The sequence below is a fragment of the Rhinolophus sinicus genome, chromosome 8, assembly GCF_057876585.1.
Source record: "Rhinolophus sinicus isolate RSI-liver-muscle chromosome 8, RSI-T2T, whole genome shotgun sequence".
Taxonomy (NCBI): domain Eukaryota; kingdom Metazoa; phylum Chordata; class Mammalia; order Chiroptera; family Rhinolophidae; genus Rhinolophus; species Rhinolophus sinicus.
This window is the reverse complement of record NC_142508.1, coordinates 55,318,886-55,345,264: the sequence shown is the minus strand read 5'-3', so window position 1 is coordinate 55,345,264 and position 26,379 is coordinate 55,318,886. Positions and strand designations below refer to the sequence as shown.

Below are 26,379 nucleotides of genomic sequence, written 5' to 3'. Positions count from 1 at the left end.
ACACACAGGGAGAATGCCTGGAACATGAAGGCAGAGATTGGGGTGATACATTTGTCGACAAGCCAAGGAAAGCCAAAGATTGCCAGCAAACCACCAGAAGCTACGGGACGGGCCTTGAACAAATTCTTTCCTCAGCCCTCTCAAGGCACCAACCCAGCTGACACCTTGATTTTGAACTTCCAGCCTCCAGAGCTGTGAGATAATAAATTTCCTTTGTCTAAGCCCCACACTCCCTCCCCTCATTGTGGTGCTTTGTTACAGCAACCCCAGGAAACCCATTCAAGTGCAGACAGACAGAATCCTGGCTCCGTGGCTTTCTCTCTCGGAGACCTTGAGCAACTTACTCTCCTTCATTGAGCTTGGGGCCTGGAACCGGAGACTCAGGGACCCTGGCTGGACAAAGACTAGTCTAGTCCATCAGATTCCTTACCCAGACATTTGAAGGTGGGAAATTGGGCAACAGTGACCACTTAGCCCTGGGGACTAGGCCGAGGAGGCCATTTTGGGCCCAATGCCAGACATACAAGCAGAGGCAGCCAGTGTTCCATGAGAGGCCAGGAAAAAAGACAGCAGGAAAAGAGGAGGCTTTGTGCAGACTCTGCCGTGACCCCTATTACCCCTGAGGCCTGGGTGGTCAGTGTTGGCTGGCTTCTCATGTGTATATTGTTTCCACAAATACCCCTTCCTTGTGACATCACAGGGACACTATTTTAACTGCTCTCTTTGCGTATCTCTAGAAAGGGCTCTGAGAACAGTAAAGTGGGGTACACACTTTCTCAGCAACAACAAACCTTACTGAGCTCCTCCGTGTGCAGGCACACGGTAAGAAGAAGCTCCATGTCCTGCCCCAGGTGGTCCCAGGCCAAGGGGAGTGTCACAGGGCTGCATAAGGCCCTGAGAAGCAATGACAGCCTGCTCCCCAAACTCCAATTTGAAATGCAAACTGAGGACAGCCAGCAAAGTTCCAGCGTTTTCTGTCGTCGACTGTTAAATGCTTTCATGAAATGTCAGATGTCACATCCTTCCCCTTATTCATCTTTTTTTCTCATCTTAAGAGACATGGGCTAACAGAGGAATTATAAAATGTATGATTGGGGCTAAATTAGGTAACTCAGCATGGTTGCTAGGAAAGAGCAGGTCTGGTACCAGATTGGTACCAGGTACCAAGTTTAAGTGTGATCTTTGGTAAGTTGTTTAACCTCTCTACACCTCAGTGTCCTCATCTGTACAATGGACAAAATAAACTTCATTGCAGTTTTGTGAGGCTTCATTTAAAGGAATCAACATATGCAAAGTGCTTACACCAGTGGCCGGCACACAGTAAACCCTATATGGATATTTGCTATTATTAATAATAATAATTATTATTATTAATAAAATAAACAAATGCACAGAGTTGGGGAGCACAATGAAAGAACTGATTATTATTTGGAAGGAGATATTTCTTAGGGAACCTGTCACAATGAACCACCTGACCCAAAAACAGTTACGAAGAGTTAAAGATGTCAGACCCAAAAAAGTACATACCTTTGAATCTATTTGTATGAAGTTCAAGAAGGGTTAAAACTACCTATGGTGACAGATGGCAGATCTGGGGTTGCCGGGGGCCGGAAGTGGATGGCTGGGATCAACTGCAAATGAGCACAAAGAAACTGCTGGGACCGTGGGAATGTTCTATTAATATATCGGTATCTTGACTGAGATGGTGGTTACATGGGTGTGTACATTCCTCAACACTTACCCACCTGTTCTTTGAAAATGAGTGCATTTTTATTTCCCGTAAATTATACTTTCAATAACATTGATTTTAAAAGGGGGAAAGAAGAAAATGACCTGTAATTCCACTGTCAAGCTGTGCAATCTTAAACAAACCCTTGATCTTGCCTTGGTCATCTTGATCTTGGTTATCCAGAGATAACCGCTGTTAAGGTTTTGCTGTGTGTAGGTAACTCAATCAACTGATTGTGTGTAAGAAATATTAGTTCCAGATAAATGCTCAATCCTCTGTAATACTTTTTTTCCCTGAAGTTAACCTCAGACTTAGTTATTTGGTGAAAGTGAGAAAGAAAGGGGGAGAGCATAGTATCTCATGTTCCTTCGATGCCTTCCTTTGCCCCCAGAAACCAGAGAAGGTGTGTGTGTGTGTGGGGCGGGGGGGTGGCACAGCAATCATTCAGCTACCAAGTATCACAAGCTGATAAATAGTAAACGTGCTCCCACTCCCTTCCATTCTCCTCTGATGAGCCTAGAAAATGACTTCACATCAGCTCAGAAGAAGGAGGGGGAGGGTCATCAACTTCAGGATAAAAACACGACTCCTTTCCTTATACTGGAAGAATAAGTACATTTTATTATATGATCAGTACATTAAATGGCATTAGTACAGAGTGTGTGTTCCGTTATGCTGGTGTCTCATGCCTGGTAAAAACGAGGTTCAGAAATGATCTCCTAGCTGACGTAATAATTTTGAGAGTTTTCAGATGGAGCTTTCGGAGATTTCCCCAAAAGTCATAGTGCCATGGGTAGCTACGAAATTGGGACCACTTAAGAATAAATGATTTTGTACCCGCTGAGAGAGTGAGAAAAGCATCTTCCTTTAAACCAGGGGTTCTCCACCAGTAATGATTTTACCTCCCAGGTAACATGTGGCAATGTCTGGAAATTATTCAGTTGTCACAAATTGGGGATGCCATTGGCATCTGTGGGCAGAGGCCAGAGATGCTGCTAAACATCCTATCCTGCACAGGACAGCTGCCTGCCACCAAGAATTATCTAGCCCCAGATGTCAACAGAGCCAAAGGTGGGAACCCTGCAGAGATGCTGTATCTGGCATTCCAGTTGTTGGGAAAATGGGAAAGGTTCGGAGAAGTGGACTAAGTGGATGGCCATGATCTGGGCCATGTAAACATGGGTTCTAAAATGCCAGTGGCAATGTGAACTAGCTAAGGCTTCTTCAAAGTGCTTCCTCTGTGCCAGGCTGTGAGCTGGACACTGATTATCTCATTTAATTTCTACAACTCTGGAAAAAGGTACTGTTGTGAACCCACTTTATAGTAAATCAACCGAAGATACACACAGCTGGTAAAGGGACAAGTAAGAGGTTATTTTCTTCTTGGCATACTTTTTGGGGGCAGTAGTGATCTTGTGGGAGGGGGGGACGGGTGTCTGGTTTCCCCCCACTCAACTGTGAACTCCAAGAGGGGAGCATTTTGTGTGAGCGCTCAACACAGTCCCTGGTACTCAGCAGGTGCTAATAGATAGGTGTTTAATGGAATGGGATGAAAGAATGAAGGGAGAAAGCACGGTGGTGTTGCCCAGTGGTTAGACCATTGCCATTGCAGTTAGATTTCCAACCATTCAGTAGATAACCATTGTGCACCTACTCTGGCCCATGCCCGAGAGAAACAGACAGTGGCATGCTGGAGCTAACCTATGCTGGTTAATGAGAGCTGATTGTTCATTTTTTCAGGAAGTTTGCAAGATGGTTCAAAGCAGCCATTGAACAAGATTAAATTATGTAAAGTTACTATTAAATATACCATATTTTTTAAAGGTAATAAAACTCATCACTTCCTAGTTATTTTACTACATTTTACTAGTATCTCTGTTCTGGAAGTTATTTATGTCTATTGCAGGATTTGCCAATCTTTTTCTGTATAAGGGCCAGAGAGTAAATGTTTTAGGCTTCGCAGGCCAGGCGCTGAATCTGCCCCTCAGCCATTATTCACTAATGCCTGGTCCGTTGTGTCTGTAGGATGGAAATACTCCATAGTGGGGCACGTCTCTTCCCAATTCCACGTCTAGTCATGCATGTTGGTAGCTTGAAATCTGCCATGGTGGATTTCCACCATATTTACAGTGGGGAAATTGTCAAACACTGTGCATCAGGGCTTTCCTTTTTTCAGCAAGCTGATTATTAAACATTTACCAGCACACCACTGGACAAAACAATGGGCAATACTGGAATGAACCCTGCCCATTTTGAGGGTACAGTGTTGGGTTTGTGCACCATTTTGTGGTGGGGTGGGGTAAGGAGGGAGCTGTGCAAAGGCTGGCAAGGATCTCCACTGGAGACCACTTTGAGGAGCAGGACACCCACCTACCAGCGCGTCTGCGGGAAGGGGCAAGGCTGCTGGATGAGGGTGCTCAGGTGGACCTCTCCTAGGGCTGGCCATGCTCTCCGATGCCTTCCTCCCCCACCAGGGACTTGGGCAGTTCATTAAATTCCTTTGTCAGCAGCCAGGGCAGCAGATCTGTCTTTCCCCTTTGAAGGGGAGACTTCAGGGACTTGGGAGATGAGATGTGGGCTCAGGAGGGCAGTTTACTACCTATTCACTAGAACCCCAGCTCCCAGCACTGCACTCAGACGTAGTGTAGGTTCTCCACCATTGTGGCCCAGGGATGAAGCCACAGTGGGTTGCTGAACTCAAGTGATGCAGTGAGCAGGTGAGAGGAGAATGTGGTCCTTTGGGATGTGACTCAAACCAGGAGGGACCAAGAGCAAAGAATGCAGAACATAACAGGTTTTTCTGGTGACCTTGTTGAATGAACTGGCCTGTGGGAGCTTGAGGAGAGTGAAGGATTCGTGAACTTCCGTGTTCTTTCTGCTGCTCTGTAAACCTCTCAAGTTCAATGCCAGGAGGGTGAACTCTAAGAGGCCAGGACCATTTTTTGGAGAGTCTGGATTCCCGTGGCAATGAGGGTGACTTGGGTGCATATCCATCCATGGAAACTCGACAAGCTGGTGTCTCCTACAGGGGTTGGGGTTCTGCAGGGAGGGGGCTTCTGATGGAATCTGATAGATGGGACTCAGATTCATCTCTAGGTCAGGAACCTGGGATGGTGGGAGACAAGAGGGCTCTGCAGTGAGTTACATGCATACCAATCTGGGAGGCTGGGGCCTCAGCTATCACCTACTGAACACCGTGTGCCAACTTACTGACCTGGTCTTGTGGCTGGCATGTTCTGAAGCACCAGGGAATAGGTGAGTTTGATGGTCAACCATTGCCTATTTGTTGAGCCCTGACCATGTCCAGGCTCTGAGCTAGTGCTCTGCTGTCAACCTGGAACTCCTGGTTTCCGCCCCAAGGAATTTTTCTCCTTGCAATGTCTTGGGGGCTCTATGTCACTGACTTCAAACTTAAAATTTTAAAAATTATTATTTAAAGCTAACTGATTGAATTCAATACTTTCATCTCTTAGGACTCTGCCCTGCATTCCCCGGCACCTTGTGTGCCTTGGCAAACAAACGCAGTTTCCTGCACAGGCCAAGGTCCCCCTCCCAGGAGCACCTTAACCCTTCTTTACCTGATTCCTAAAGCACTCCTGAAGTGAGGCCTCGTGCCCCAGCACCACGCCATGTTCCCTTTCTGTTCCTGGAGCCCAAGCACAGCGTGGTCATTGTCTTTATTATCCTAGACTCTTAGCTCCATCCCTGGGCCCAATCCTGACTAGCTAAGTGAGCCTGGGCAAGTCCTCAGCCTCTCTGCATCCTCCTCTGCAAGAGGGGATGGTGATGGTGGCTGTTATAGGGTTGCTGTGAGAAGGAAAAGGTGCTCATAGGTACCCCTTGTAGCACATAGGAAGTGCTTAGGATACGGTGGCTATTATAGGAATTACTCCTGTGACCACACAGCAGGAGCCCAATAAAGATTTGAACAACTGACCTAACCCCACCCCTTAACGGCCTGGCGGTCTTGGTCCCAACCATCCCTAGTACCCACATCTACAGTACAAGGTGGGTGGGGGCTTGGGTTTGTCCCTTTCTTGCTTGATGGTTTTCTCAAGGCCATTGAAGCTTAGAATTTTTTTCCTCCTTTATTTTTTTTAAAAATTAGTTTCAGGTGTACAAAACAATGTAAAAGATATTTACACCCCTCACAAAGTGATAACCCCTCTCCCCCAATCAACAACCCTCTGACATCGTATATAGCTATTACAATTCTACTGACTCTATTTCCTGTGCTGTCCTGCACATCCCATGACCATATATATTAAATGATAGTTGACATTCAATATTATTCATCTTCCATCACTGTCCATGAAGTGGTCTCCCTAATAAAACAAGTGCTCATCTGACACCCTACAAAATCTTTACAATATTATTGATTATATTCCCCAAACTGTATCCCCATGGCAATATTTTGGTTACCAATTTGTGCTTTCTAATAAGCTTAGAACTTGAAGGAAATGCCAGCAAATTGTGGGGAGATGCTGAATATGCCACCTCCTTTTTTTTTTTTTTTTTTTTTTTTAACCTAACTGTGCCTCCTGCAGGGCAGATAAGGAGTAAACAGTTCTGCCCAACTCCTGGGCAACCTGGGTGTTTGAGTCTTATTCCATGAGGAACACATGTTGGGCCCTGCCCCCAGCCCTTGCCAAGCTCAGGGGAGAGGGTCTTAGGGGAGCCCCTCCATCTTGTTTGTTCTGGGAGAGTGGGGAGGGGTTAATCCCACTGCAGGGACACTGTAGAAAACTGTAGCATTCATGATATGATTCAACACATGCTCACACACTCATGTGTTCACTACAGGCCACCTTCACTTAACAAAAAAAGCAAAAATCTGGGGGTTTTGATGGTATTAACTGCAGAAGCAGTTGGACTTGTGGAAATCCAGTGCAGGAGCTGAGCACTTGTTGGGTGGTGTTAGGTCCTGCTCCTGGTGGCAGAGTTGGAGTTCCTGAGTGACATTGTGGTCCTTTCCACAAAGATGCTTCGAGTATGATTCTCTTGTCTTGTGTTCCGCCTGGGGACCCAGAGATGAATGGTTAGGTCCTGGTCTGAGGAAGAGGTAGAGACTGGAGCTGCTGGGATGTAGACAGAGGAGGGGCTGCCCAGGGGGTGACTTTGTTGTCTAGGTTTCCAGAAGCGGTCAGACTCCAGGCGCAGAAAACAAGGAGGGGGGAGGCAGCTAGGGAACCTGTCCCCTTTCCCCAGGCTGCTTGAGGGCCCCAAGGGCCAAGGCTGGCAGACTTCTGTGAAAGGCCAGGGATTCTGCAGAAAGACTGGCAGGCTGAGAAAGGACAATGTGGGTTCATTATCCGGATAATTGAGGGGACATTTTCAATTGGAGGAAACATCCCTGCCTTATGGCCCCATCTGGCAAGCTAGATCGGCAGCCGGAGCTGTGGAGCGGGGTGTCAGAGGTCAAGCCGTCCAGCCCAGCCTGGGTCCCTCCGGTTTACACACGGCCGCATCTCGGCTGTCCGCGTTGACATGTTTTGGGGTGCTGACATTTCTGATCGCGGCTGGCCAAAGTGGTGAGCGTGGGGTGAGGGGCAGCGGCTGGTCCGGTATCAGGTTCAGTCCAAGGGCTCAGCACCCGCCTGGGCACCGGCGGGGGCGCGGCTGGGCGTGACGTCACGCGCCCCGCCCCCGCGGCCCCCGCCCACACTCACTTTCCGGGCGGGGTCGGGCGGGGGCCTGCCAGGGCTCACCACTCGCAGCCCCCTCCCCAGGGGCGGCCCCCTCCCGTCGGCCGCGCCTCTGCCCCTCGCGTCCCCGCCCGGTGGCCGACTCCTCCTGCGAGAGGCCGAAGCCGCGGCGGCCGCCGCCGTTGCCGCCATTGACGTCAGAGGGGCGGGCACATGACCCCGCGGGGACCAATCGCGCGGGCGCCGAGCGGCTTCTGCAATCTCTCAACTGAGCCGGCCCCCGCGGCCCCCGCCACACACTCGCCCGCGGACGGCCGCCCAGACACACGTACTGTACACACGATCGGGCGGCGGGGCCGAGACACGCCCGCCGCGCGGCCCCCGCTTGCTGTCGCCGCCACCGCCGCTGGCCCTCGGCGCTGCCCGCGTCCCCGCCCGCCCGCTGAGCCGGTCCGGCCGCCGCGAGCATGCACCCGACGAGCTAGGAGGAAGCCGAGCCCCGCAGGAAGGACCGAGCGCCGGCCGCGCCAGCCGCCCGTCCCCGGCCCCTCCCCTGCGGGCGCCCCCAGCCCCACACCCCCCCACCTTCCTGGGCGGTGGGGGGGTGCGGGCTGCCGAACGGGGGCCCCGCCGCCCTGCAGCCAGGACAGCCCCTTTCCCCGCCCCCGGCCCCGCCGGCCATGGATCTGACCAGCAGCTCGGGCGGCGGCGGCGACCCCCGGCAGATCGAGGAGACCAAGCCGCTGCTGGGGGGCGACGTGCCTGCCCCCGAGGGCACGAAGATGGGCGCTGTGCCTTGCCGCCGGGCCCTTCTGCTGTGCAACGGGATGAGGTACAAATTGCTGCAGGAGGGCGACATCCAGGTCTGTGTCATCCGGCACCCGCGGACCTTTCTCAGCAAGATCCTCACCTCGAAATTCTTGAGGCGCTGGGAGCCGCACCACCTAACGCTGGCCGACAACAGCCTGGCGTCCGCCACGGTGAGTCGCTCCTCGCGGCCGCGCGCCTCAACCCCCGCGTCTCCCCTCGGGTCCCGAGAGGCGCCCCCTCCCACCGCTGCACCTGGAACCCCGGGCCTGCTGCGCGCTGGGGGCGCCGGTGGGCGCCGGGGGAGGCGAGAACGGGACCCCCCTCCTGGCCTGGGCTTGGGGCTGGATTGTGACTCCGAAGCTCTGCCCAGCCGGAGCCTCGGGGAGACCCTTAGAATTCTGGAGAGGATCTGGCCCACCCCGGGCTGAGCATTTGGGGACCTCCCGGGCCCAACGCTTGGGTTTCATACGGATGGGATCGTGGGATAGACCGAGGGCTGGGCCCTGATGGTGGTGAGGGTTCCGTTTACGAAAGCCCGCGGCCCATCTGGACCTGCGCTGGAGCGGAAAACAAAACAGCCAGAAAAAAAAAAAAAAAAAAAAAACACAACAAAAAACAAAAAACAAAACCCAAACCAAAAAAACCTAACAACCTCAAAACCCCAAAACCCAAAGAATTTCCAGAAGCCAGTTCCTTCTTTTGGTTTACCCGTCTTTTATTCTTTTCCTGCCCGGGCTGGCAGGCAAAACTGGGTGCTTCCCTTTCTGAAAAATTTCTTTCGCACATTGGGAGGTTGGAAGGGGAGGGGTGGGGGGCAGGGGTTATGGACGGTCTCCTCCTTGGTGGGGGGATGTCAAGTTCTAGTGTGGAAGCTGTCCTGTGGGGCTCTGGTCTTGCATTGTCTGAAGTGTGTAGATGTGTGTTTTGTTGCTGGAGGTTTTATTTTGTTATTGTTATTGTTTTAAAATATATGGCTGGGTCAGCTGGGTGAGAGGGAGGGAAGAAGTGATTAATCTGTTTCTGAAATCAAATCTGCAAGGTGGGGTAAAACAGCTGTGGTGGGGTCCCAGGGTGGGGGTTGGTGGGCAGGAGCCTGAACAGGATGCTTTGTGTTTTGAAACAAGGACAGTTTAAAGCACCAGCTCTGCTTGGGCCTGAGCCTTGCTGAGGTGGTTCCTTCCTCTATGGAGAGGTGACAGGTCTTCCCCAGAATGCACATTCCCCCCTGGGTCCACGGTGATCCTGTTTACTAAGCACAGTGGGAGGGGGGGCAGAATCCACCGCCTGCCCACACCTGTGCCAAGAAAACCCAGCCAGGAAACAGGGTGTCGCTTACATGGCATGTCACAAACGTGTAGCGTGTGTAGACATTTCCCCGGCATCCATGTTGCCTTGGCAGTGTGTCACAGGCTGTGACACATGCTCCAAGGAATGGGGAGGGGGAAAAGTTAGCAGAAGAAATCATACTCCTTGAAACAGCTTCCCCCCTCCTGAGAGCACTGAAGCACATGAGGACTTTTATTCTGAATTTTGGGTCCGACGTGCTGAGAACACCTATTTTTTTCTTTCCTGTGGGCACGTTGGTGCAGTGTCTGCAAAGACTGCTTTCTCAGGAAGGCTCACCGGTTGCCATGAAGTGGCCCAGGCCCAGTTTCAGGCTCCTGCATGTTCTTCAATCCATCCTGAGCCATAGGCCTCAGTATTTGGCTTTTCATTTGATGGAGGGAGAGCCTCAGAAAATTCGCAGGCACACAGCGTCAGATTCAAGGAAGAACTAGTGTCCTTAGCAGTTCCATGCCAGGGACCTGGAGCCCCCAAATCTGGTTTTAGAAATTTCCATTGGCTCAGGGGGGGGCTTTATCATTTTTTTTCTGCCATACCTCACAATGCAGGGTGGGGGGGGGTAGAAAATGGTTTTGAGAGGCTCAGAGATCTTTTGTGGAAAGGACAGCCTAGCTCCTGTGCTCCCCTGGGAGAAGCCAGGAGTGTGTCCTCTGCTGCTGCTGCTGGCCGCTGGCTGGGGAAGCCAGCTTTGGAGGCTCAAGGCCCTCCACTTACCTCTGATTGCTCAAGAAGCATATATGAGAGAGAGAGGAAAGGAGGAAAGACTGAAGCTGTGCGCTGGTTTCTTAAGCAGCCTGGCACCACCTTCACCAGCCAAGGAGGGTGGTACCTTTGTAGCTAGGGCCTTTCTGGAGAGGAGCTGTGATTTTTCAGGACTGGGGACTGAGGGCTATGCGTGAAACAAGATTTTCTCAGCAGAGACTTGCTGTGGCGTTGGGAAATGTGGAAGGAGGAACTCCGAGCAAGTGTCCAATGAGCTGGTATAATCTCTTCTTCCTCCACTTACCATCACCAAGCCCAGTGGGCAGAGCAGGGGGTGTCCTTAAACCTTGCTGTGGTGGGCTCCATTGGGGTGCATGGCTTTCCATGCCAGGGCCTGTGAGCGTGGAAGAGGGCGTGCAAGGGCAGGCCCAGTTGTGGTAGTGGCCTCCAGGGCAAGGTGGGGTTGGGACTGCTCCTGGGGACCTTGTCCCATCGTGAGACACCTGGTTGGTATCCAGGCCCTGGGAAACAAAGCAGCCCTGAGGGGTTTCCCTGAGGCCAGGGCATTATGTAATCTGTATGAATTTTATAGTGCGGCCCAAGCACTCTGTTGAGAAATATTAATATTAACCTAAATGAAACAAAGGTGAATTTGGGTGCAGTTGAATTTCACTACAACAAAAAACCCTGTGCAGCCGTGTAGCTTTGCAGAATCCCCTGGCCCAGCCTCGAGCTGCCGATATGTTTCATATTCTTTCATGAAATGTACATCATCTGTATAGTAAGCTGTCTATACAGCCCAACTCAGAACCATCTGGTAATTATCTGGTTAATTGTGTGGGCTTCAGGAACAAGAGTCAGAGTGGTGGATCTGGATTAAAACCAGTAAACAAACCAAATACACGCTTTTGCCCAGACTGTCTTCAGAATCTGTCTACACTGATCCAATTAACTGCATTCTTGTCAGAGATAAAGACCAGGCTTCCAGGACCACAGCTGCCTCAGGCAGGGGTGGAAACATATGCGGCTCGAAGGCCCACCTGGTGCGCAGCTCCTGCTGGGTACACCCCTCAGGTGGACCTCTCTTGGTTCCCTGCTGCTGAGATGGGCTCAGCCTGGGGCCCCCGGGACTGGCAGCCTCACCCCCTGAACTGGCTGTAAACTTTGCCTTCCGTGAGGTCAGGTTGGAGCTTGCCCTGTGCCTGTCTCCTGAGCCAGTTACTGATTAAATCCTTGCAGAACCAACAGTGCGCCTTACGTGGCCTGTGACAGCGCCGGGCCTGATGCACTCTGTGATTGAGACTTTGGATCCGGAAAGCTCATAAACAAAGAAGGAAACACAAAGGCGACAGGGACCTGGCTGACGTGTGAGGGGTGATTGGGAAGCGTCCGCCCCTTCCCTGGGGTACACATGACCACACCTTGTGGGGGAAGGGCCTGCCTGCCCAGGCCGTGGCCTGGATAAGGCACCTCATTCCCCTTTGCATCCAGACTTCTCAGTCCCCAGGCCTCCCTGGGCTTTCATGGTGGTGGTTGTGGTAACTGATGGCCAGGCCTTCGGCAAAAGCAGCCCATTCCGGCGAGACCAGAATCCATTTTGCTGTTCTTGTGTTTGGGTTGAATTTGATCACCTGCTAGACATGTTTGTCCACTGGAAGAGGGCTTTGTCTGTGTGCTTTGTTTCCTCTGCACTGAAGAGGTACAAATAAAGCTGCTTACCTTTTCTTTAACCTCATTTTTGTGCGTGTAGCACACGGCATCTCAGAATGCTGGATCCAGTCCGAAAAGTCTTTTACTCATTGACCAAACAGGGATCGGAGCACAGGTGACAGTAGCATTCTTTATTTTCAAGCCTTAATTCATCAGTGACTTGTTTATAAATTTTCACCACTATGCTGCTCCGATTGAGATGTTTCTGGGCTTCTTGTCACGGAGAAGGAAAGAGAAGTCACCTTAATTATCATTGGATTTCTTTAGTGTGTTCTTGGGGAGAGCAGCCTTCTTCTGAACTTGGCCTTATACTTACTAAGCACCCACTGGGTATCGAGTACTGAGCGGAGAGTTTATCTCGACAGTGCGGTTTCCACTTGTGAATTAAAGTTTGTGTCCTCCAGAGCAGTCATAAGTCTTGTGGGAATATGTGTGTGTGTGTGTGTGTGTGTGTGTGTGTACGCGAATGTATGTGTGTTCATTTTTTTCACTTGGTATCATGTACCACTCCCTGGTTTGCCCGTTTTTCCCGCCTTTGATTTATGTGATGTTTTTCATGGCAGTTGGCAAATAAGGAGTTTTTTTTTTCAATTTCACTTGACGTAAGAAGATTTTATAATATATCAAATTTGTTGCCCGAATAACTTGTCTGATTGGAAGTGGTGGAGGGCAGGTGTAGAGACAGAGAAGAGGAAAAAAATCTAAATTCTCTGTAAATAGCAAATGTGGTCTGCTTTCCCCGGGCTGTGATAAATGCGTTTTAAGGAGGAAGTATGTTTTGATACTGCCTTTCTTTTGCCTGGTACAATCTGAGATGCCCTTTCGGGCCAGGTTTAGAATTGTTCCAGGAGAGATGGAAAGGGTTTCACTGCTCGGGTGTGGCTGGGCTTTGCTGCCGAGCTGGTGATGGAGGCGGGCGAGGCCGACGTACGCCGCTGGCTTGGGCTCCATGGCCCACAGGTGGCTTCTGCATGGTGCCCGCTGACTCACCTGGCAGTGGGAGAGGGAGGGCATTTCTGGGGCACTGTGTCCAGCAAGGCTTAGGGGAGCCTGGTGGCCAAGTCACCAAAGCTGTCTCTGTTGCCTCGCTGACAACCTTGGGACAGTAGGGCAGCCTCTTTCCACGCCAGCCGGGCTTGATCCATGTGGATAGTACCCCCTTGGTGTTTTGGCAGAAAGGACCTTTAAGATGGTCGAGTTACACCTTTTATTAAAGGATTAAATGAGATTAAATCTAATGATTTAGGGTGTCTCCACTGTGGGGCAGAACAAATTCCGGATTTGCTGTCACTTACTACTGGGTCTGGATTCTGAAGTTAGGACTTCCTGGCTGTGTGACTTTTGGCAAATTGCTTTACTTCACTGGGCCGTACTTTTTCTCCTGGAGAGTGGAGTAGTCCTCCCTCATTGACAAGGTTGCTGTAAGGATTGGAGAGAATTCAGATTAGCACCTAGTAGGACGGCCAGCACAAAGTAGGGGTGTGACCAGGGTCCAGTATCCCAATTCATGTTTTCCTAATTGCCCTGAGAGAGCTTCATGAAATTCTGCAGGAATGGAAGGGGTTATTGCTATTTAAAAATGGGCAGTCTCCAGAGAAAAGTCTTCCAGGATGAGCAATGAGTTTGGGAAAGTTAGGGATATTTAGCAGATCTGGTATGTATGGAGGCAATGAAATTGTTGAACGGTTTAAGAAAAATTCCTCAGGGGGCACAGTCTGTTTTCTTTAAAAAAACAAAACAAAACAAAACAAAAACCCACAGTTGTTTTTTTAAAATAGAAAAAGTAATGTGCATGTTAAATAAATTCAGATAGTATAACAAGGCATATAAGAAAGAATCAATTTCCTCTTATTCTATCCCCTCATAGCCCCGAGATCTCTTCCTCAGAGTCAAGCTCTGTTACCCATTCCTTGTGTATCCTTGTTGACCATTCCGGCATTTACACACAGTTCTGTGCCGTTACTGTTCATTTGACAGTTTATTTTGGAGATCATTCTAGATCTGTTCATACACAGTGGCCTTGTTCTTTTTCACTGCTGCGTAGCGTTCCACTGTAGAGCGGTATTATAATAACTTAGGTAGACCATCCCCGGTTGCTGGACATTCAAGTTAGTCCTAATCTTTTGCTGTTTTGAACAAGACGCTTTCCATTTTTATTCAGTGGAATTGTTTCTGTCTTGATAATTTGAATGTTTTTTGCCTACTTCGTTAGTCTCAGAGTGCTTTACAAGGGCGAGCTGACCCAACCTCAGGGGGAAAGGGCATTGCTGTCTCGGGTCATCGCTGCCTGCAGTCATGCTTCATCAGTCTGGCTGAATGGCACTGGTTAGGGAGCCCCCTTGGAGGGTCTGGCCACCTGGCCCCGCCGGGAACTAAACACAGGTGAGCAGGGGTCTCTGAGCAGTCACGCTGACCTCCTCCCTGAGGACAGGCGTCTGCACGGCCAAGGATTACTGCTTCCTGCTCCATGTGAGAGCGTCATTTTTGTCCCGACTTCCTGCTTCCCCAGGATGGAAGCCAGGCCGAGTGCGTGGCCCATGGTAGAGAAAGGGAGGAAGTGAGACTGTCTCTTTCCCTGCTCGTGGCTCTGGTGACAAGGCATCCAGTGCATTCAGCTGGGCTCCCAGGGAGGCCGTGTGCATTGGAAAGGAAGCTACGCTGACATCAGCAGAGCCGTACCAGGCTGATGAGGTGCATGTGTGTGCATGTGTGTGGGGAAGGTGTCCGTGTGCATTGTGGCAAAGGGGACTGCAGAGAAAACATGTCTGGTGCTGAAATGGGTCCCCGTGTTCAGTCACATTTCTTCACACCTGTCATGTGCAAAGGGTTTATACCAGCATGTGGGGTGTGCAGCGAGGTGGATGGAGAACAGCCAGACCCAGGGGAGCCGTCAGAGCCTGGATCCTGCCCCTACAGCTTTCTAGCTGGTGGGTGATCTTGGGCAGGTCACCTAATCTCTGTCCTTATCTGTAAAATTTGGATTATGGGACTTCCTTTTAGTGCTGACATTCGGGTTAGGTAAGGTAAGGCATGGCAGTTATTCACTCATTCATTCAACAGATCAATATCACTGTCCTAGACACTAAAGCAAACCAGTTTCAGCCCTCCTGGAGCCTGCATCGGTAGGGTAGGTGACAGACAGTAAACTGCTAAGCAAGAAAATATGAAATCTGTCTGGCGGTGACAGGGGCCCTGGAGTAAAGATAGCAGGCAGGCGGGTGGGATGTTTGGGGCTTGGAGATGGGAAGCCTGGTGGCTTTGCATGTGGTAGTCAGAAAAGGAGGCCATATCTGGGGAGCAAGCATTCCAAGCAGAGAGAATGGCCAATGCAAAGGCCCTGAGGCTGGATCGTACTTAGCAGTCACCGAGTAAAGTGGCTGCATGGAGTAAATGCTCTACAATTGTCATTGTCCTGCCTTCCAGGAGCTGTTATCATTTATTTAAAAATATACTTACGAACACCCCGATTGTGCCACGGGCTGGCTGGGTATACAGGCAGCTCCTTGCCCCGTGGAGTTTCCATTCAAGTGTTTTTTGGGTGTGTGTGTGTGTGTGTGTGTGTGTGTTTTATTTAACCTAGCTGCTTTAAGAGACTTAAATTACAGAGCCCAGCAAAACTTTTAAAAACCAGCTCCCTTTGTCCATGCTGTATAACAAGGGTCCTAGGATTTAGAACATACTGTGTTTCCCAGAAAATAAGACCGGGTCTTATATTAATTTTTGCTTCAAAAGACGCATTAGGGCGTAATTTCAGGGGATGTCTTACTTTTTCATGTACAACAATCTACATTTATTCAAATACAGTCATGTCATCTTCTGGAACATCGTCATAATGTACTAAATGTGTCTCTCTGGCTGACGATCTTAACTGGGGCTTATTTTCGGGGAAACTTGGTAGTAATCATTGAGGGGAGAAGTGAGGGGAAGTTTGTTGCCCAAAGACCCTTACAAATGGCTCAACAGTAGGGCTGGGATTCACAGTAGGAAGGGCCTCCCAGCACCTTCCAGGGTCCTCTTTTGTTGTTGGCTCTCCCCTTCCAAATTGCTATCAGAAACGCTACGATGGAGAAAGCTTCTAAACACATTAGGCTGAGTAAACTTGCTTTGGAGGGAAGCAGAAGAGCTGGATTCTCCGGTCAGGGCAGCCAGGGCTTCCCTGGGGCTGGGCTGGGCTGGGCTGGCTCAGGTGGGGTCATCAGGAGAGGGGAGATAACATTGGAGCTTGTGGTAGTTTCCTGGGTGTCCTGGGCCAGCATAGCTGCAAACGGGAGCACACAGTCTGGGAAAGCCCAGGCCTGGCCCCACTGCCTCTGGCTTTGGCTCACTCGCCAGCCCAGGGGCATCTGATCGCCAGGACACTGTGCTGGGGGCTCAGCGGGGCAGTGGAGCCCTCTGTGCAGACGGCTGGGCGCAGTCAGGGCAGGCCAACTGCTATAACAACCAGTCCGCATACTGAGCTGGCTTCATGCTACACACTTTACTTCTCGCTGATGTCACAGTCCAGTCGGGGTTTCTGCCCCCTCCAGGACCTCATTGAATGGGGGGTAGGGAGATGGGCTGAGCCCTTGGCCACAGCTCAGTCACGTGGCTCCTCTGAGTGCAGGCAATGCTGGGGTGGGGTGAGCTGTGTCCAGGAGAAAGGAGACCATGAAATGGTGACGACTCCTACCCCAGGTCCGCTGGGACACCGCAGTGGTCTGGGGGTCTCCAGGTACCAGCAGCAGAAGAAATTCCAATGACATGGTGTCTTTTGGCTTTTGGGTTTGAGCTTGGTGGCAGGTCAGGAAAGTCTGCAGTCTTCTCTCTGGTGGGGAATAAACTAGAGTAAGCGAACCTATTGCAAGGGATGGAACAATGCGTTCCTGATTACAATGACATTTATTGTCCACCTGCTGTGTGCCAGGCACGGTGCTCATTTACTTGTCCACGTAAACCTGTGGGGTGGGTGTTATTATCCCTGCTTTCTGGGTGCTGCAGTGGAGACTCAGACAGGAGGACTGGGAGGGAGCGCAGAGGCAGAGACAGAGGCAGGTCTGCCCCGTGCTCTGGTGTGTGTCCATGGGTGTGTGCGCGTCTGTGGAGATACATAAAGTGACTTCCGCCTCCTGCAGAAGCATCTTAGTTGAGAATCAGTGGGCTTAGCAGTTTTGTGTTTGCCAATGTTTGGCAGACGTTCCTTTGTGAATTTGTCAAGTGATTTCAGAGAACTGGTGTTGGAAAGTGAACGCCAAGTATTTTTGTGAAGGGTAAGCACCAGGTACTAGGTAGTGAACTGAGTACCAGGCACTGTGTGTACAAAGGGAGTTCCCCAGGCGCTGCGTCTGCATGGGGGTGCTCCCAGGTACCCTGTATTTGCAAATGAGTGCTCCCAGGTACGACACTTGCAGGGTCAGTTATAATCTTTGCTCCCCAAAGACTCACAATTAAATTGGGTACCCGACAAATTATTGATACACTATAGAGCAAAGCACACATCCTCAGAGAGGTTTATGCTTGTCTGCTCTTTGGAGGGAGGGAGAAGTGCTGCCATGGAGACAGGTGGTTTCAGGAAGGACTTTGTAGAAGAGACACATCTGGATGCACAGAGGTAGGGTTGAGATTGGCAGAGATGGGGGTGGGGCAAAGGGTGGAAATGGGCAGAGGGAGCAGTGAGGAGAGGGAGAGAAGCCAGAGCAGCGGGGGCACGTTCTTGATAGTCTGTGCCATTTTTCCCGTGGGGTTGGCACCATAAGAGAATGTAGGAGGTAAAGATGGAGGCAGGATTGCTTCCCGGAGTCGGGGCCATGCGTGGGGGTGAAGGTTAGTGTTGGATTCACCAGGGCACTTTCCAGCTGAGTGGGCTCTGCTCACAATGCAGAGAAACAGGGGACCGACTGCCAGCTGGGAGCTCGGGATGCCCCTGAATGGAAACTTCGGCAGTGCAGGGATCTGAGTCACCATGGCCAGGCTTTAGTCACAGTAGTGACCACTGCTGCAGCCACTCATGAGTGTTCCTTTTGCCAGGAGCTCTGCTACATGCTCACGTCCGTGATCTCTACAACAGCCCACTGAGGTGCTGTTACTCTCTCCGTTTTACAGATGGGAACACTGAGGCTGCCTCTCAGCAGACATTTCTCTGGCTGAATGAATAGGTGAATGAGTGAAGGAATGAACGAACGAGGCTGCTTGCAGGTGTCTAGTTGGGAGGTCCCTCCTGTTGAAAGGGGGAGACGGAAGGAAGGACCACAGATCTCTCCCTGCCACTTCCTTGTAACCCTGCGTGTTTCTGGTCCTCCATAGCTGGCGATGTAATACCACTCCCTTTTCCAAGCCAAAGGAGACAGTATGGGCAGACAGTATGCGTGTCCAGCATGTGGTGCACACAGCCAGCCTCAGGTTGCACACAGGCCCAAGGGTTCCTGGTCTCCTTCGGTCCCCCTGACACCTCTGGGCGCAGCCGGCCAGCCTGGAGCTCCTGATGGCTTCCACCAGAGGCCTCTGGTACTTTCCAACTCTCAGACCTGCAACCTCTGCTGTGAGCTCTGGCTCACCGGCCTCCCTTTCTGGAATTTTCCTTGCTGGAGGCTTGGTGGGAAGGCCCATCTGGCCCTGCGGCCCTTGAGAAGGTGGCACCATTGGGCTGAGGCCCAGGGCAGGAGTGGCGCTCTGCTTTGTGTCTGCAGTGAGGTCTCCGGCTGGCGGCTGTGGGTGACAGGGTCAGGGCTGCCCCGTTAGAAAGGGGAACAATGACTTGTGACGTCCATCCGTCTGTTGGTCTGGTTGGTTTGTGTTTCATGACCCTGTGACTGAGGCTTGCTTTGGGGCTGGGAAAATGAAAGCGCTCGAACCATCTGAGCCGTCCAGTGGCGACCAGGCTTGGGGTCTGAGGCAGGGTCAGCCTGCAGGATCAGACGGATCAGGATGGGGTGGGGTGACTGCAGGATAACAGCCACGCTGAGTCCCCTGGGCATATTGGTGCAGTTAAACCTCACAGCAGCCCCCCGAGGCTCCCGCTTACAGATGGGGAAATGGAGGCCCCGAGAGTTTCAAGTTACAAAGCTGGAAACCAGACGACCTGCCTGCAAAGCCCAAGGTCTTCTCCACAGCATGATGCCTCCTTGCTGGGTTTGTGATGGGAGCCTGGGTAGTCAGGACTGATAACCAGCAAGACAGTGGTAACAACAGCTAACACTTCCGCGGCTCTTGCTATTCTGCGCCCTTCATGTAGGTGAGCTCGCGTCATTCTCAGGATGCCCTGAGAGGTGCTGCTGTCACTGTCCCATTTTGCAGATAAGCAAACTGAGGCCCAGAGAGAAAAGGTCACTACGTACCCAGCTAGTAATGGTGGAGCTGGGACTTGAACTCAGGTTGTCTGGCTCCAGAGTATAACTATGTGTGGCCTGTGAACAGGGCTCAAGAGCAGAGAGGCAGAAAGGCCCCAAGTGGCCAGGGCTGGCTGCGTGCTGACTGGAGGGCCTTGCTGAAGGGGGAGGGTGTGGACAGAGCAGAGTGTTTCACCCTATGGGGTTTGTCCAACTCCCTGCAGACCATCTGTAGAAGAGCCTTGGTGGAGGTTGCTCCTCACCTGCCCTTTGTTGACCTTGGGGTAGTGACCTTGGCCTCTCCGAGCCTCAGTTGCCTTGACTGAGAGGGCCTGATGCTGAGGAGCCGCCTGTCAGAGCTGGCTGTGATGAGTCAACCACAGTGAGCCTGACGTCCAGAGCCCACTTCGTGCACCCTCCCCGCCTGGGGTCTGGCGTGGCCCATCCCCACCCGGAGCTTTGGCACAGCACCTCTTTCCCTCTGTCCCTGGAGTCTCCCCTGACCCCCAGCTGCAGTGAGGGCTTGTGTCCTGCAGAGTGGCACTTCCCCAGCTGGGTGGCAGTTGTCTTCTCCACTAGCTCTTCATCTCCGCACTTATAAATTGAAACCAAAATAATCACACAGGGATGATGATGATCTTATAAAATAAAGGAGGAAAAAATTCTCCCATAATCCCACCACCCAGAAATCCTCCATGTGAACATTTTGGCAGATAGCCATCTGTGCTTTTCTCTTAGGCAAGCCCATATGACATACATGGGATCGTTTGCCCAGTGAATAGAGACTAGGTCTTACTCATAAATGCTAAGCCATTTTCATATATTATCTCAAGGGTTTCAACTTGGGCCACATGGGTATTGGGGTCCAGATCATTCTTTGTGGTGGGATTGTCCTGGGCCTCATGGGGTGCTGAGCAGCACCCCTGGCCTTGGCCCACTCGATGTCCGTGCTCTGTTCCCCTCGGTTGTAACATCCATAGTGTCTGCAGACATTGCCACGCGTCTGGCGGGCATCATCCTCTGTTGAGAAATACTGTGGTAGCTCATTTAACATGCCACCTGCCCAGAGACGTCCCACTGGACAGAGTGGCCCTGGCTGCGAGCTGGCCAATGGCAGAGCTGGGAACATTCCTGCTTACCCTGCTTCTCTGGAGCCTGGCACAGAGGAGTGACCAGGAGCTCCGTGGGAGCTGCAGGAGCCCTAATCCCGTGTCTGGCGTGGCACGGGGCCAAGAGCCAGCAGGGCCCCTGGAGGAAGTTTTGCCGGCCAGGGCATCAGCGAGCTCCCCATACCTTTCCCTTGGATCCCTCCGATGGCACCCCTGCTGTCCTGCCTTCCCTGATGACTCAGGACTTCAGAGACCTGGATTGTTGAAAGGAGAATTGCGTCATGCCAATAAAAAAAGAGAGAAACTAGCATTAGAAAGTTTTGGTGTGAGGAAAAGGACTTGGAAACCTGCTCTTGGCATCCTGTCTGAATTAAAGCATGTTTTTGGGGAAAGGGTGCAGTGAGGAGAGAGAGTGGGCTGTGGTAGGCGACCCAGCTTACATGGCTCTTCTAGAAAGGCTTTCATCTGCTTGACTCAAGCCCCCCCAGGGCTGTGCATTGGGTCCCTCTGCTTTTTGGAGCTATCTGAGCCACACCACCAGAAAAGATAAAAAAACGAAGCTTCTAGAGTGTGTGGGTCCTGCCAGCAGGAGCAGTGAAGAGGCAAAGGTCTTAGGCCAGAGACTGTTGCAAAGAGCAGAGGTCTGGGGGCTCTTCTGATGCCCCAGTGGTAAGCAGGGCACCCTCTAAGCCAGGAGAGCCAAGTACTGGCTGGATCTCAGCCCCCACGGTCTCTGGCTGTGTGCTCTTGTGCAGTTCACACCTGCTCAGCATTCAGGGCAGCCTGGCTTCAAAGGGGTTGGCACTGCAGACTGGGGAGCAGCAAACATCTTGCCTCCACTTTGAAACCTGGGGTAGAGGTGGAGGTACTAGAGACCCTGCCTTCCAGGTCAGTCCTTCCCTAATGGGGACACTCATGATCATCAGACCAAGTGACCAAGAGTGCTCGCCATGTTGTTAGATTCCAGCACTGGTCGGGTAACCAGTGGTGTGATCCAGCTCTCAGTTTCCTCATCTGCAAGCTGGGGATAATAGTAGCTACCTCCCAGGGCCCCCCTAAGGATAGCGGAGCTAAGACATGGAGAGTGCTTGGTATGCCAGGCGTAGGGTCCGTGTTCAGTAAATGCCCACTCTGCCGTCACCACCAGTTTTACCATGGCTGCTGCTTCTGCTCCCCTGCATTCCTGTTTTCTGCTCGACTGTGAACTTCTTCAAGGCAGGGCCCTTTTCATCCAGGTATACCCGATGTCAGAACAGGCCTTTGACTGAGTAGTCCACCGTCTATATCCCTGGGTTCCGCATCTGTGGATTCAACCAACCGTGAATCGAAAATATTCAAAAAAAAGTTAGGTTGTTGCTGATACGCAGTGTGTAGTTAGGCCTACGATGGTTGGGTCTGTACCGAACCTGTACAGACTTTATTTTCTTGTCATTAATCCCTAAGCAATACAGCATAACGACTATTTACATAGCATTTACATTGTATTAGCTATTATTAGTAATCTAGAGATAATTTAATGTATACAGGAGGATGTACCTAGATTATATTCAAATGCTTTGCCATTTTATATAAGGGACTTGAGCACCCAAGGATTTTGGTATCTTGAGGTGGTCCTGGAACCAATCCCCTGTGGGTACTGAGGGACGACTGTGTGGTTACTTATCTGGGGCGTCTCGGGGCCCCACACATCACAGTCTGTGAAGGACCAGAAAAGCAGCTTAAGTTTTCTTGGAAACCCTGGCTGTGTCTGGTGACCTCAGGGCTGTTCTGTCGGGGAGAACTGCAGGGGGTGACTCCAGGCCCCTTGGGCACCCAGACCTGGAATGGACCCACGGCCCCGGGCACAGCCACTGTGTCCCTGACTAGAGGAAGGTAGAAACCCACAGCTGGGAGGATGAAGGTATTATTCGTGGTTTTCTACCTCAGCTTCCAGCAGCAGTGCTTGGGAAATAAGATTTTGATCTTGGAAAATATAATTTAAAAACAGAATTGAAAGTTGCTTTTATTTTCTCAACGATATTGTCCCTGACACATGCACAGGGCCTGAATGGTGGCATGCCAGTGGGGACACCACTCATAGCCCTTCCATGAGGCACCCCGGTGTATATTTTATAGCCCTCCCCACCGCCCCTGCTCTCAAGTGGGCTTTCCACCTTTGATTCCCCACTTAGGTCTGAGATGACAGAGCACCCCGTTTAGACAGAGACCAAGAAGCCCCTCTTCTTTTGGGGTAGCTCAGTGTGTCGTCTCGGTTTCATTCACTCTGCTGGCGGTGACGTTGTTGCCAGGAGAGGGCCTTCTTCCTCGGAGCCCTGAATATTGAGAACGAAACCCATTGACGGGGGCTTCATGGAGCTTGAGTCCGGTGGTTCCCGCCCCACGTTCCCATCCCAAAGTGGGAGAAGGTGCCTTTCCTTCCCATTGGATGAGGACTGGGTGTCCTTAGTCCCAGCCAGGCCCTTGTGGAGCCTTCTGAGAGGTGAGGTCTGGCTCCCTGGTTGTCCCAGAGAGGCTTGGCACTCCATTCTTGTCTGCCCTTCTTTGTGCCCAGGACCTGGCCATGTGGCCTTCATCAGTGGGCTTCTGTGCTCTCTAGCGTCCAGGTTGGTTTGGCCAGTGCGGACCCTGGAAGGAGATGCAGACCCTGGGCTCCTTCCTTCAGGGTTGCGGTGGGTGGGCAGCGTCTCAGCCACAGCTCCTATTGTGTCAAGGCCCCCCCCCACCCCCAGGCTTCTAGAACTGCTTCTTCCTCTTGTCCCTTCAGGCCTAGGGGTAGGAACACATAGGGCAGAACTGGGGTGGCCAACTGTCTTGGCTTGCCCAGGACCTCCCCAAGTGTTTGCACTCAGTTCCTGTGTCCCAGCAAACCTCTCAGTCCCAGGCAGACTGGGACAGTTCCTCACACTGGGTAGAAACACCATCTCTTGTGCTTTCACTGTGCTCTGCCCACACCTTGCTGTGTTTGTCCTTTTGTTACAATTTCTTCAAATGACACCACTTTATGTCTGCCATCTGTTTCTTCCCGGGGCCCTGGCTGATACACTAGGAGCTTCAGGAGGATGGGATTGTTTTCAGAGCCTCTTCCTTTTTAGGGTTCATAGTAACCAAATGGGCTGTAGTTGTAAACATGGGAAAAAGAAACTAATCTCTTGCATTTGAACTCTTTTTTGAAAATAGGCCCCCTTCAAAGACAGATGTGATGAAATGACCATGGTGGTGACAGCAATGATGATGATGATGATGGCCCTTTATTTGACGACTTACTATGGGCCTGTTGTTGTGTTGAGAACTTGGGTGCACTGTTGTGTTTAGTTATTGTGACAATCCTGTGAAGATCTTCCAGGATGAGGAGACTGAGGCTTACCAAGAATTAATCTGTCCAAGGCTCAGGATGGGCAACGGGTCTGGCCAGGGAATGAACCCCACCGGAGCTCCCTGTGAGCTTACTATGCTCACTGGTGAGGTGTTTTACAACCGAGGCCAAGCCAGACAAAACTCACACTTTTGCTGCTTCTGGCTTGGATTGGAGTGTCTTACTGGGTGTGCAGGCAGCAGATCTGGTGTTTTCCATTTCCTCCCATGTGGCAGTGCTGTGTGCATGGAGCATGTAGGACTGGCTGGGCGGCCAGTTTGGGCTTTGCTGAATTCAGCTATGGCCGGTATTGGAAAATGTTAGTCTGTTCTTTCCTTTTCCACCCCTCCCCCTTTAAAACTTTTATAATTAGAATCAGAGGTAGCTAGAGTTGGAAGAGAACCTGCAGGTCATCTAGTTCTGGGATGGCAAATATATGACATATGTGCTGCCACTCCACATTGCCTCGCCCCTGGTAGGCATTGCTAATCGATCCTGGCGTAATCAATCCTTCCCAGTGTGTCTGGAGACAGCCACTACGAATCAATTGTTGTTGGCCTGCAATGTGTCTCCCACTGTGTGGATTAGGAGCAGCCTGAGACCCAGAGAAGTTAAATGACCCTCGAGGGAGTCACGGGTTGTGAGCCTGCTCCACACCAGGGGGTTTTCTATTGAGAGATGACTGAGTTAAAAGTCTGACATCTAAATAAGAAAGTACGGTGTGGGTTTTGCAAAGCAGTGCATGGATCTGGGTTTAAATCCCAGTTTTCCCTCTTCCTGATTGTAACTTCAGGCAAATCATGTGACTTCTTGGAACCCAGTCTGTGAAACTGAAAATTATAATCTGTACCACACTGGGTTGTGAGGAATAAATGACACGGAATGTTTATTCCACATCCAGCATCTGTTGATCCAGGCCTGGCATGTGGTGGTGAAGCCGTGTAGACGAGACCCTGCCCTCGGGGAGCTCCGTGCCCTCAGGAAGATGAGGCCTGTTTCAAGTAGTGCTGGTTTTCTTCCTCCTTCCTTCTCAGAGGCCTATGAAATGGTATTGTTACTATTATTTCCTCAGAGGCCTTTGAAATTGTTGTTATTATTATTTTTTTAATCAACTCTTCTGTCGCGTCCACTTAAATTCTGGCTTGTTTTATGCTTCGTATGACTTTCTTTGGGAAGTGATATATTTTTTCTTTTATTCCTGGTCTCGTTTCCATTCTCATAGTGGGACGGATGGTCAGTGAGTCTGTCTGTCAGTCGGAAACAATTGAAATGACAGAATCCTCCCTATTGAATGGATGTGCCTTAGTCTTCTCTGGAGGGACACACTGCTTTTAAAAATTTGATGAAAGCTGTGGACCCTCCTGCTGCCAAAGTGGTAAGATGACAGGCTCATAAAATGTAGCATCTGTAATACAGGCATTCTTAAGCATAGATTAATGGATACCCCCGGGTTATAAGCCAGCCTGGCAGTCCTGTGGCACTTCACTAGCAGGAAATGGAACTTTACATGGAAATAAAGACATAAATGGTTAAAAACTGTTTCGTTACTTATGAAAGATCAAGGTTTTTATTCAGATTTCTACTCCTATGGCTGGGCAAATAGGTTTGTCCATGTAGCCTCTTCTGATACTTGTTGACCTGTGTTTAGTCTTCTTTGTTATAGTGAAATATTTTTTCTTTTATCCTAGTCTGGAGTTTCAAGGTTGGCACTTTTTGCCCCTGAAGTGTTTGTTTTAAGATTTAGAACAGTTCTTCCCTCTTCGATAAGAGAGGGCATCACTGCAGACCCACTGTGCTCGAGCACAGGGCGATCCCGCCGACGTCGCAGGTAGTGCTCAGCGCTCAGCCCTGCTGAGCAACGCAGGCCAACCTTGGGCCACCTCACCTCTCTGACCTGTGAAACTGGGACAGAGATGACCACAAACCCCTTGTGGTCAAGGATTAAAGGCTAGCTAGCATGAAAACAAAATAGGCCCAGAGAATGTACAAATAAGCTGTGGTGGATTTTGTATTTCATCGCCTTGAAATTGACTCAGAAGTATGGTTCCTTTGCGCTGTGAGAGGTGGTTGTTTTTATTGAGTCTGTGGTATGGAGCTGAAGTGAGCGGAGGTCCTCTGTGAGGTGCAGCATGCATACCATTCTAATGTGCTTTTTCCTCCTGGGTACAGAAGGCTTTAAGGAGGCTGACCAGCATCGTTAAAAGAAACCAAGGGTCTTCTTTGGTTGGTAGCATATAAAGGGACCCCAATAAATGAGTTTCCTCCTTGCCTTTGACGCTTCCCTGGAATGAAACATGGTTTAAATGACTAGAGAGAGAGAGAGATGCTTCCATAGGACCCTTTCAAATTTAGACATGGAATTTTGCTGGGATGGTTTCTTTGCTACTGAATTTTGCATTTGCATGTTCTTCAGCCAAAAAAAGGAGTTGAACTTGCCCTTTTGTTTGCTTCATTACTCCCACCACTTTTGGCAGTTTGGAGGGATGCGGTTGTGTATTTTTTTTTTTTTAAATGACTCTCAAATTCGTTTTTAAAAGTGTGTTGTGTGCATGGAGGCCGCTCCCCTCCCTGAAGATTTTGTAGAGAGGTCTGAGTCAGTTGTCTGTCTAGCTGGGTACGCTTTGCCAAAGGCTAGGCTGGGCAAAATAATGGAATCTCCATTTCTTGAGCATCTACT

The 26,379-nt window shown here is 50.8% G+C and overlaps 1 protein-coding gene across 1 annotated transcript in view; it reads left to right on the top strand.

Moving 5' to 3' along the window:
- The first annotated feature begins 7,667 nt into the window (after positions 1-7,667).
- The window catches only part of CMIP (c-Maf inducing protein), a 233,986-nt gene continuing 215,274 nt past the window's right edge, over positions 7,668-26,379 (top strand). Inside the window, exon 1 of the mRNA XM_019743707.3 lies at positions 7,668-8,354. Coding sequence (XP_019599266.1) covers positions 8,055-8,354 — 300 coding nt within the window. The 5' untranslated portion in view covers positions 7,668-8,054. The remainder of the gene's footprint in view (positions 8,355-26,379) is intronic.